Source organism: Cucurbita moschata, unplaced genomic scaffold (assembly GCF_002738365.1).
Source record: "Cucurbita moschata cultivar Rifu unplaced genomic scaffold, Cmos_1.0 Cmo_Scf00018, whole genome shotgun sequence".
NCBI classification, from domain to species: Eukaryota; Viridiplantae; Streptophyta; class Magnoliopsida; order Cucurbitales; family Cucurbitaceae; genus Cucurbita; species Cucurbita moschata.
Window position 1 is genome coordinate 4432850 of NW_019268534.1, and position 13400 is coordinate 4446249.

At 37.5% G+C, this 13400-nt stretch overlaps 1 protein-coding gene across 1 annotated transcript; it reads left to right on the forward strand.

The window, feature by feature from the left end:
* The first annotated feature begins 8985 nt into the window (after positions 1-8985).
* On the forward strand, positions 8986-10012 carry LOC111455802 (putative ribosome-inactivating protein). Its single transcript, XM_023097419.1, has one exon. The coding sequence runs from the start codon at positions 9056-9058 to the stop codon at positions 9896-9898; it is 843 nt and encodes a 280-aa protein (XP_022953187.1). The 5' UTR covers positions 8986-9055; the 3' UTR covers positions 9899-10012.
* Positions 10013-13400: the final 3388 nt, after the last annotated feature.

Sequence of the window (13400 nt, forward strand, 5' to 3'; positions counted from 1 at the left end):
CAACTAAAGCATGACACAGTTCGCGGCAATCATACCGAGTGATAAATGTTTTAGTGATGTTCTTATTCTTCGTTATGTTTCCAAATATTTATGTATTTCATCATGCTTCCATGTTTCTTATTTCTTTCTTTATATTTTTAGTGGTCTTTATTTAATATATTTTCACTTTCGTCTGCCCATTAGGGGAAGAAATCGACCTAATTGGGATCTTGATTATTTTACATTTTATGTTTTATAAGCTCAACTTGTTCAAAATCGAACATTAAGTATGACATTGAATCATAAGATATGGTGCTCATGCATTGTTAACTGCTTAAAATATTGTAACTATTTAAACAGTTATCATATTGACCTCAAATACTTCCAATAATATCAAACAACCTTATGCATGCGTTTGGAGGCAAACGACCTTGGCTAGTCTTGGCTTAACCTAGAAACGGGATGGACTCGTTGGGTTGCTTGGCTTCTGGGTGTGTGATGTCCGAGCCTACTTTACTTCGCACATGGACCAGCGGTTGAGGCTGAAAGATATGGGGAAGAGAGGAGATATTTTAGCGAAGGTGGGAGTATAATCTAACGGTTTCTAAACCTGTATTATTATTAATGTCGTTTGTGACTTTGTAAATCTTCCAAGCGGAGCTGAGTGTGTAGACTAGAAGTTAACAACTCGATAGGATCTGCTCTCCTTAAACATGTCCAAAGGTGAGGAATCACATAGGTGCATTAATCCAACACTTTTGTTGAAAATTGAGAGAGGAGTTCATTAATGGGATTGAACAAACTTCCCTTGTTGGGGACGAAATTAAAGAACAAATTCCTAATGTTTACTATCAAATCTCTCTATATATTTTTTAGAAACGGTATTTAAATATGTTGAAAATTCAAATAAGAGCCCATTAATGACATTGAAGAAACTTCCCGACTTTGGGGAAGAAATTAAAGAATAAATTCCTAAAGTATACAAATCTCTATATTTTTTTAGATACTATATTTAAATCTTTTGAAAATTCAAAAAAGAGTCCATTTATATCAAATTTGGGGAAGAAATTAAAGTCCTCAACTTTTTATTATAGAATTAAATTCAACAAGTTTTAGTAGAATCATCATATATGATCAAATGCCAACATGAACTTAAATAATAATTTTAGTCTTTGAGCTTCTTGTTGTACATAGTTTAAGCAGTTAACCTATATATTTTTTAAACTACATTACAAATTTGAATATAAATTAAAAAAAAACAAAACAAAACAAAACTCAAAAATTTCATACTAGCTTGTGAGAAAATGCTTACTTCTATAAGTCCATTAAAAATTTCAAATAGAATACCATTTAGAATATTTATTAATGTGTTTAATAGAATATTAGGTAAGAATAGAATTCAAGATAAGCATGTATAAAGCTACTCATGACAATTTCCAAGATTCAAACAAAATAGTATTTCTAAACTTAGGAGATGGAAGCCCAAAACTCATAAATTTCGTATAATTTAAGATTATTCGTCAATTTTAAAACCAATGAAAAATTCGATTACATGTACATATGTTCAATTTGATCATATTTGATCTTTTAAGAGGAAATGTGTCATGACCCAATTTTTGAGGCTTCAAAATTTGGATAGGACTAAAAAGACAAAGCTAAAGCTATTAAAAAGAAATTAGAAGAGAGGTACAATAAAAGATAAAAATATGGTTTAATTAAGAGAGAAGAAAGAGAAGTTTAATTTTAAATATTACAAAGGGGTTACAAATATAAAGCGAAATACAAAAGACTCCAAAACAACTTAAAATCGACTGACGCTCCGGAATGATCTCCTCTGTGATCGCACAACTCTCGAATGCTCCTCCACCTCGACCGACAGCCTGTGAACACTTGAGAAAGATAGGAAAAGAGGGAGGAGTATAAAAATTATACTTAATAAATCACCTACTTCTCGGTGACTTGTCACTCTAACCACAAATTCATAGACTTATCATACACGTGGGTCATGGAAATTAACAAAGTGTGCACATAACTATCTTCTAGCATCTTCATGTTCATGCAAAGTAAACATACATGCTCAACAGGGCGATAACATCCATCAAACTCCCGGAGCGCAGAGTTCACAAATTATCACCCTCATTTCGGCATGAATTAAACATCTACATATATAGAGAAAGCTTAAAGCATAATTGAAACACTTAGATAGTTCTCAGAATCCTTCACATATTACATCCATAAGTCGTAACAATCAAATTACCTACATTCAATCATGGAAAGCTACCATCTAAAGTAAATGCACTAGCATGCATGCATTTCAAGCTATCCCTACAAGTATTGCTTCCAAAAAATACGTACGGTGACTTACTTGATTGACACGTGCCCTTTCGTTAAGCGTTAATATACAGTTAGGGTGTCCAAAAATATTGATTTTCCTCAATTACGTCCTAAATCACATAAAAATATGATTAAAAATGAAATCACGATGAAAATTGGGCAAACAAAACTGGGACAGGTCAAAAAATGCCTTACACACACCTGCCACACACTATTCACGTGCTAGGAGTCTCCACTCATAGGTTCCACACACGAGTGCCACACGCGGAGAAGATTTCTGCAGTCGCGGGTCACGGACCAGGTGTCAAGAGACGATATGAGTTGGACCAGTCGGCTGCTTCGCTTGGTCGTGGGTCGGTACGCAGGTTTGTGGGTCGGGTCAGTCACATGTCATGAAAAGGACAAAGCTACATTGCTCCACATGGCATACGAATCCACACAAAACTTGACATCTGTCCCTGGTCGAGACGTGTTTCTCCTATCGCCGGCAGGCACATGGCTCATCGGAAAAACTCTCTCTCTCCTGGCAGAATGCGAAATTCGATTTTCGATTAAATTTCTTTCCATTTTCTCTTTTTCATATCTTTTGATCCAGAATCCAAATCGATATAGTTTTTTCGGCAAACTCATAGATCGTGATTCAAACTACATCTCGATATTTGATGAATTTTACTTCAACATAGACCGAAATATGAGCGTTCAAAATAGGTCGTTCACCTCGTTACAGTTCTTGGAAAGAGCCCTCCGAATACCGATATAAGACACGTTTTTCGACCAAATTTCTTCATCGATCTTGTAGAGTAATCCCCTAGATGAACATATTAAAATATTAGATCACGAGTCACAAATGATGGTCTCGGATCTGAAAAATACCCAAGAAATGAAAGAAATGGGACTCTGATCTCTTGAACCTCACTATTCCTCCAAGGAAGGGGTCAATGCAACTAGATCGAGGCTGAGGGAAAATTTCGGCGGTAGTCCGGTGAGTACTACGGCCACTCTTTCTTTCTTCTCTCTTCTACTTCTCTCAACTTTCTCTCTCACTTTTCTTTCTTTTGCAGTGTGAAGACCACTCAAGAACCTCACAATGGACAGAGGGGCAAAATGTCCCATTTGCCCGTCGGGTGACTTTGACTCTTCATTTTTTTTTTATTCGGGTGCTATAGAATGGGTTGTGGTCGACACTCCACCAATCGAATACATATACGTCTTAGTTCGACACTCCTCTATGTCTACTCAGTTTTGTCTCGATCTAGTTTTATATTACGTTCTCTTTATATCTTTACGCTCAAACTTATATATCTAGTATTTTGTAATATTTTCTTTGTGTTTAAATTCTTCTAAGTCTCTTGGTTTAAAAAAAAAAAATTTACAGTGTTTTTACTCCTATAAATTAGCTCACGTCGGGATGCATGCTCCTAAAAAAATAAACAAGTAATAACATAGGTGGTTGTACTTGAAGGTTGAAAAAAATGATTCATTCGAACCAATTGAGATTTTAGTTCAACTAAACTAGACTGGTTTGGTCCGATTAAATTTAAGTGATTTGGTTCAACAATTCTTTATTGCCTTCCATTAACAAGATGAATTGATCCTCAATTTCCCTTGTTTCAAGCTTAAATTTCATAGATTTAACTTATTTTAGGATGTTTTGGTTAGTATTTGGCGAGTAGCTCTAGCTAAAGGGATATTTTGAATGATTAGGAGGTTTCCTAGAATTGGACTAAGGCAAGGGATTTATCCGTAGGACTTAAGTCTTTTGTTTTTTTGTTTTTAAATGTTAGGTACGGTTGCACTCATGTGATTCTATTTTATTTTCTTTGGATGAGATGATTACTATGATGAAAATTAATTTTATGGTAACTACACAATGTGCATTAGCCACTAGGGTTACAAGAAACGGTGATTCAGGTCATCCAATGGAATGGACCTTTGTTGTATTGCTTAATTATGTACGGGGAATCCACGCGTTGTCTTAGACCATTATTGATGGTCCATGATTTTTGAAAACTACTCATCAACAAATGAGTTGGGCGATGAGTGTCTCCACATACAAGTCAGAATTGAGCTAGACAATTTTGATATATGATAGGTCATGAATTAGTGACCCTACTTTAAAAATAAAATCAGTCGGGTGATTTTGGTCACAAAGTGCCATTTAAGTCGTTAGTTTCATTTCATTTCAGTCCGGTGATTTTTTTTTTTTTTTCTTTTTGTGTAAAGCTAAAATATCAAAGTATTTGGAAAGCTACATCATTGTTGTGTTATGTTCTTGGAGTTGTTGGAGGTAGCAAAACAAATTTGCCATCCGTGACTCCAATTTGTCTTCAATGGTAATTTTCTTTTTCATTTCTTTTTCTTTTTCTACGAAAAGTACTAAATAATTAACAAAGTTCCTTTTATTAATTTGTGCTATGTTCTATCATATTCACGAAATGAATGATAAGCATGCATAATATGCAAATTTATACCACGAGAATAAGAACTTTAGATCTAAAATATCAAAAAACTTCAAAGTGATAAGGAATCATCCTAAAGAAAATTAAGATTCAAATAATTTTGTTGATCAAATATCTCACGGTAGAAAACATCTTTGAAACGCGAATCATTTCACAAGTAAGATTGATCATGTCAAACTTAAATGATTCTAAGCCTACAAATGCAACATACATGATTTTATAGAGCTTCAATATGAAACTCTTAACCTTCTATAAGACATTTCAAGAGGTGTAACTCTCCTGCTTTATGACCATAATTAATCATTATACAAATGTAACCTTGAAATAAATAAAATCTTCAAATATGTCAAAAGAAAAAAAAAACATTATAACTCTAATTTGTAAACCTGGCAGAATAAATAAAGTGAATTAGAGTAGTTTGAATAATAAAACTTGATTCTTCTTTAACATGGCATTACTGTATGAGTTTATCTTCTAGTATGTCTTCTTTGAAGTTCATATTATAGGATTGAGATATCTTAATTCATATCATGTTCTTTTTTTCTCGATGCCTAAGTGATAAGATAGATGAAGATATTCATATGAATTTGAACATATTTCAACTATTTAAATTATTTTATTTTCTACCTAAAAATTACTCGTCACAATCTAATTCAAAAAGAAAAGTTTGTACATTAAATGAAAGTAAAAGAAAAACAGTTGTAAATGATGTTATGATCACACAATAATACACATACTCAATATAGATGAATACAAAGAACAGGAGAGAGAAAATGCAATTAGTAATATTGGCTAAAAGAAAACCTTCAAAGCACCAACTCACCGGTATATATATGGTTTTAGTTTACTATATATAACTTAGGGGTATATGTATGGTTTCAGTTTACTATATACCTTCGACCCATATAACCATCTTCTGTATATAAATATCTATCAAATATATTTATTTTTATGGCATCAGGCTCCATATCCTAACAATTCTTCTACTTGTTGACTATGCAGTCAACCAAAAATTTCATTCTCAAACGACTATGAGAATCTTCACTGCACTATACCAATTGAGATTTTGCACAACCTCAATGTTCCAACATCAACACATTTTGTCATGGATTCTTTGCACCCTCTATATCTTCTCTAAACACATCACCATCTTCCACTAACATGCTAGTAAAATGATATCACCTTCTGTGTTTTGTCTTTGAATGATAAACTGGGTTCTTCACCAATGATATGGCACTCTGACTATTTGTATAAAAAATCTTCTTGTGCTGCTTCTTGCCCAATTCTTCTAGATAGTATGTCATGTATATCATCTTCTTTCCAGATTTAGCTATTGCCACGTATTCAACCTTCGTATATGAAAAAGCAACACATTTTTGAAGCCTAGACATTCATCATCCATGACTTGCTTCCACTTGGTTGTATCCTCCCACTGTGGAGCCTCATCAAAGGGTTCTAGTTCCTCTTCATCAAAGGGTTCTAGTTCCTCTTCATCAGTCAGCAACAATAGTGTAATGAAAGTACATACCTATCTAGTACTCTAATAGTTTTGGATGATCTTTTCCATGCCTGTTCAAGTGTCACTTGCACCACCTCTAGTTCCTTGAGTACCTGTTACAACATCACTAAGTGAATTTTTCCGCAACTCAACTTCAACTCTCACTTGCTTCGTTTTCCCAAAACCTTTCTTCTCTTTGTTCTTGTACATAACATTTTCATTAAAATTCACGTCACAATGTCTCAGGACGCTCTTGTTCTTAGTATCCCAAAACTTGTACCCGAACATGTCACATCATAGCCTATGAGGTAGCACTTCACAGGCTTAGCGTCAAGATTGTCACTCTTATTTGGATTAACACGAACATACATAGTACAGCCAAAGGTTCTCAAGTGATAGTACTTGAGTTCTTTTCCTGTTCATACTACTTCAAGAAACTTGAACTCGAAGGGTACTAACGACCCTCTATCGATCAAGTAGACTGCGTATCTACAACATCGACCCAGAATGTCTTTGACAATCCAGAATGAATCTCATACTCTTTGTGCACTCATTCAATTTTCTTTTCATCCTTTCAACAACACCATTTTGTCTTGCTTCACTGGGAACTGTCCTCATAATCGAATTTCCTCAGCTGAACAAAATGCTTTGAATTCTAACTTGTCGTACTCTCCTTCATTGTTAGACCTCAGGAATTTGATCTTTAAGTCGGTCTGATTTTCAACTTCAACTTTCTACTTCTTAAAGGTGGCAAACACATCTGACTTGTGTTTCAGGAAATAAATTCATACCTTCCTACTGAAATCATCGATGAAGGACATGTAGAACTTTGATCCTCCACATGATGGAATTGGAGATGGTCCCCAAACGTCTGTATGGATCATTTCCAACCACACTTTCTTCAGTTCTCTAGCAGTCTTTGTGAAGTTAACTCGTTTCTATTTGCTTATAACGTAGTTCTCACAAGGACCTATATCAACATATTTCAAACCTTCCAAAACTCATTTCGCAGCCAGCATCAAAGGAATGAAGATGCTCATATGTCCAAGTCTATTGTGTCATAGACTTGAATTTGAATAACTCTCAGCAACAGCAGCCATGTTCATGCACCCTGTAATGGTGTATAAGGTTCTAGATTTTGTGTCATGTGCTACCACCATTGCACCCTTCACAATCTTCCACGAACTCTTCTCAAACTTTGTTGCATAACCTGTGCTATCCAATTGACCAATAGAGATTAGGTTCTTCTTGAGACAAGAAATATATCTAATATCCTTTTAATGTCCACTGATTTTCTGCAAGAGTTTTTATGCAGACATCCCCATTTCCTTCAATCTCCAAGGTTTTGTTGTTGGCAAGATATGCCTTCTAAAAAATTTTAGACTTGAAATTCTGGAACAACTCTTTATTGGGAGACAAATGAAAAGATGCACCTGAATCAAAAATCTAGGATTCAATAGGATTGTCCACGCTGAGGATTAGAGCATCCTCAATGTCTTCTGCTATAGAATCATCATCCTCATATTTGTGATTCTGCTCCCTCTTTGGTCTTGTACAATATGTTAGAAGGTGACCTTTTTCTCCACAACTACAACACGTTATTTGGTTAGTTTGGAACATTTTCATGGTTCTTTGATTTTGATTGACCTTTCTTTGGGTCTTTTGATTTACTTCTTCCCCTCTGGTCAATACTGAGAGAACTACCAGATGATTCTCCAGTTTCTTGTTTGCGAAAAACTGATGATCCTTGAGACCTAATGTACCTCCTAAGATCTCTTAAATAAAAGTCATGCCTTATTTAGTTAGGTTTGTAAAAACATCTGAATTCACGCGAATGGAGGAGCGTGATTCTAGGGGCCATTGTTTTGGCAATTTGGGCGAAGTCTTCGTCCACTTCTTCTATTTTTGTATAATTGGTTTTTCCATTTTTGTAATTAGATTTGTTATTTAAACCGTTCAACTGAAGTAAAATAAGATATCGAGTCTTCAGCAATCTCAGCGAATCTCTCACTCTCTCTCCTCCTTTTACTTCCGCTAAATTTTCCTTTGAAGAAACCTTCGGCCAATTTTTCGTCGACACTGTCTTCCGAATTGCCAGAGTTAACAAGACCTGATGATCCTTGAGCTTCCCCTGCTCCGTGGTCATAGTATCCGGCTTCACCCCAATAGGGATTCGTGAAGATCTTTCTAGTACAAATAATCTTCAATCTACATCTTCTAGAAACTGAAATCGAATCCATAAACTTCTCATTCCAATCTTTGAACTTTCAATTTTCACGGATCGTGATGAATCTCGCCTAGCTCTAATCCCATTTGTTAGGATCGCACAACAACGCATACCACTCGATCTAGATGAATACAAAAATTAGGAGAGAGAAATATTAGCTAAAGGTTTATATTGATGACTTCAATGTACAGCAAAAGAGAATACAGTTAACGTAGTGAGTACATCTTCAAAGCACTGCCTAAGTATGTATAGTTTCAGTTTGTTATAATTACTTGGATAGATATAATCATCTCTATATATAAATATCTACCAAATATATTTCTTTTATAGGCATCACGCTCTATATCAATTATTGAAATATCTCTCCTAGATATTTTATAGGCATCAGCTGTTGAAATATAATTTACTTTTACATCTAACAAAAGGGTAAATTTGAAAAAGGAAAACACATGGGCAAAGATTAAATATTGTGAAAAAATAGGATTCACATAGCTAGCTATCTATAAAAACCACAACTCGAGCTCCTCCAATGGCATCCTAAGCGATCGAGTGGGAAAGATGAATAGACTCTCAGTGCTGTCTTTGCTAATTCTCACCATCTTCCATGAAGGCCACACTGCTGTAGGCGATAATCTCAGCTTCAGCTTGTCGGGTTCAAGTTCCAAATCTTACAGCAAATTCATTACATCTCTGAGGAACGCTCTTCCAAATGCTGGAAAGGTCTACAATATACCTCTATTACTTCCCAATCTCAAGGGCTCAGCACGCTACACACTAATGAAACTCTCCAACTATGAGGAGAAAACTATCACGGTGGCTATAGATGTAACCAACGTTTACATTATGGGGTATCTTGTCAATACAACATCCTACTTTTTCAACGAGCCCGCCGCTCAGTTAGCGTCTGAGTTCGTATTCCAAGGTACTAAGCACATTCTTCTTCCATACTCTGGCAATTACCAAAAGCTTCAAATTGCTGCAGACAAGGATAGAGATTCAATTCCTCTGGGATTCCTTGCCTTGGACACTGCAATTTCCGCTTTGTATCATTATGACACCAAAGCTGCTCCGGCGGCATTTCTCGTACTCATTCAGACCACTGCCGAGGCTTCAAGATTTAAATACATTGAGAAACAAATTATCGATAGAATTGGCAGAAACGAGGTGCCAAGTTTAGCAGCCATAAGTTTGGAAAACGAATGGTCTCTTCTGTCCAAACAAATTCAGATAGCGAACTCCAACAATGGAACATTTCAAACTCCTGTCAAGCTTATTAATGATAAAGGCCTTTCAGTGGAGGTTACTAACGTTAGCTCTCTTGTTGTAACCAATAACATCAAGCTGCTGCTAAACAAGCAAAATGTTGCAACTATTAAGCCTGAAGCTATTACAATTCCTTAGACAACTTTCTGCTATGAAAATAAAAGCATGTTCATGTGACCTTACTATGTGAGTGCTTTATGTAACTGTGTTTTATTTCATTTCAATAATGAACTGAGTCTTTTCAGTTTTATACCCGCCCATGGAGTTATTAATGTTAGACGAACACGACTCTTCACAGTGGTATGATATTGTAGCATAAACTGTCATGACTTTGCTTTGTGCTTTCACAAAAGGCCTCATATCTTTGACTGAGCGAATGTGAGGAAATCGCTATGGAGGAAAAAGGGAAGAAATTGTTGGCAGAAGAAAACAACTGTGAGAGAGATAATATTTGCTCCGAAATGGAAAGAAGTGGGCAACTTAATTAAAAAAGATAGTAACTAAACATTAGGAATGATTTTCAACCTACAAATTTATCTAACGTGCAAATAGTATTTTTTTATTATAAATCCAGGGTGATTCAGTATTCTTAGATTATTAATTCATGATCATTCCCTAAATTAACCGATGTGAGACTTTCATCCAACAATTAATACGTGTAGTTTTGGCTGCTGCAACTTTAATCTATGTTTGGGTTTATCAATGTGACAATTTTATATGAGCTTTATATAGATGTTGACATATCGTCCTTTAATTATTATAAATCCTATTATTGGATATTAATACAAGCTTAAAGGAAGTTGACTCAAAAGCTATATGGTTCAATTTAAATAAAAATGAAAAAATCCAATAGAAACAATTGCCAATTGAATCGTGCTACAAAAATAAAAACATATTCATGTGATAACATAGAAATATTCATTTAAACATATTCATAAAACAATGTCATGATGTTTAACAAAACAACAGAAAAAAAAAAAAGAAAAAAAAAAGAAAAAAGAAAGAAAGAAAGAAAAGTCTTCAAACAATACAATGGAAAACTTAAAATAGACATAAGAAGAAAGAAAACACAATTTCCTATACTAACCAAAACTTTTCGTACTTCGTTGGTTTGGTGAAGGGAGTGTAGTGTCACGGTCATGCTCGTCCAGGGCCTGTTGCCCATGGCCACATGCCCATGACAAGCCAAACCCTTGTCATGTCTTTTCATTCTAGTGTTTTCCTTTTGTAATTCTAAGGCGTATGACGCCTCAAAAATATCATGTCTAGGCCTGCCAGAACTAAAATGGCCCAGAATGTACTATAGGGGGATATGACTAGTTGTCAACTTCTCCCTACCCAAGGTTATATATGCTAAGCCGTTGTTATCTTTATCTTGCTTGTTTATATAACGTCTCTTTCCAAAATCTCTCTTTCTAAAATCTCTCTCTCTCCTCGTTTTCTAAAACCTTCTTTTAAAACCGAGGCTAGAGGCTCGACCGTACGTCGCTTGGCCGTAGGCGACGCAAGAACAAATTGGCTTAAGCTCACTCGTCGTTGGAAAGTGAGTGCCGCACAATCGCTAGTCCGCTGCCTTCGAAAGCGCGATTGTATCAAGTGGTATCAGAGCTTTGTTAGCTCCGTAACGTCATAAAGACCGAGATCATGTCGACGTCAAAGTCGACACCCAAAGCACAAGCCGACCGGCTTACGCTAATAGAGGAGGAAATGCTGTTCCTCAAAGAAGTCCCTGACACGCTCCGGTTCCTAGAAAAGCGGGTGACCGAACTGAGCGAGAAAGTCGTAGAAGTCGATGCAATGGGCAACCGCCTGGATGAGTTGCCAATCGAAGAACTGATGTTTCGAGTGACCTCGCTCGAAAAAAGAGTTGCTCCTACGAGCAGCCCAAAACCGTCTGGTAGTCCGGATAGCTCTGTCGTGCACAAAGAGAGACGTGGCGAAGAGTTCGACGTACTACAAAATACAATGATGAGTTTGTTCAATGGATTAGCTGATGAATTCAGAACAACAATCGACGACCTCCAAGACAAGATGGCCGCCATGAGCACTCGAATTGAAGTGACCATGAAAGCCGTGGAAGGCGTCACGGCTGGGCAAACTAATGCAGGATCCAACAAACTAAGGTTCCCAGACCCTAGAGCCTTCAAAGGGAATCGGGACGCCAAAGAGTTGGAAAACTTCATCTTTGATGTCGAACAGTACTTCAAGGCCACGACGGCTTGTACCGACGACAAGAAGGTGACCGTAGCCGCGATGTATCTCATAGACGACGCCAAACTGTGGTGGCGTACGAAGGTGCAAGACATCGAGGATGGATTGTGCACCATCGACTCATGGGAGGACCTCAAGAGAGAGTTGAGGGAACAATTCCTCCCCGAAAACGCAGGACATATAGTCATGGAGAAAATAGTAGCCCTGAAACACACTGGAAACATACGGGACTATGTCAGACAGTTCTCAACCCTGATGCTAGATATCAGGGGCACAACAGAGAAGGACAAGGTGTTCTTCTTTATAAATGGGCTACAGCCATGGGCCAAAATAAGATACATGAGAACAGGGTTCAACCCCTAGCTGCTGCAATGGCCTGCGCCGAGAGACTCGTAGACTGTGGGAACGAAGCAGGATCCCAAAGAAGAATGACACCGGCCCCAAATAATGGGGGCAAAACATACAGGCCACCAGGTCATCGAAATGAAAGCCCCAACAGACCGAGCGGATGGACGGATAGACCTTCTCAGAACAACCAAGCGGGGACATCTCGAGGGCCTTACCATCAAAAGAACCACCCGACGACGCCTTTGCAATGCATACTATGTAAAGTCTCCCACAAGGTATCCTACTGTCCTCATCGGGCCTCTCTGACTGCGCTCCAAGTGTCCATTCAAGAGAGCAATGAGGCAAGGGTCGAGACTATGCTAGACAAGAAAGAAGATCACGACAACCCCCGAATGGGCGCACTCAAATTCTTGTCAGCCCTTCAACGGAAAGTCGAACCGAAGGAGATAATAGAGAAAGGGCTCATGTTCGTAGAAGCAACCATAAATTCTCGACCGAGCAAGAGCACTCTGATAGACTCTGGAGCAACCCACAACTTCATTGCCGATCAAGAAGCCCGAAGATTGGGACTCACTATAGAAAAGGACCCGGAGAAGATGAAAGCTGTCAACTCCGAGGCCTTGCCTATTGTGGGAGTTTCCAAAGGAGTCCCCTTCAAAATAGGGGATTGGACTGGAGAGCTAGACCTTGTCGTGGTTCGCATGGACGACTTCGATGTGGTACTTGGGATGGAGTTCCTCTTAGAACACAAGGTCATCCCAATGTCATTGGCAAAATGCTTGGTGATCACCGATCGCAACCCCACAGTAATACCTGCAAGCATCAAACAACCAGGTAATCTTCGAATGATCTCGGCCATACAGCTGAAAAGGGGACTCGCACGAGAGGAACCTACATTCATGGCCATACCACTGATAGAAGAAGCAACCACCGAAGAGACTGTCCCCGAGGAAATCAAGGAAGTACTAGACAGCTATACCGATATAATGCCAGAGAGTCTACCCCAAACACTACCACCTCGTCGAGGCATTGACCATGAAATCGAACTCCTCCCCGGGGTTAAACCGCCAGCGAAGAACGC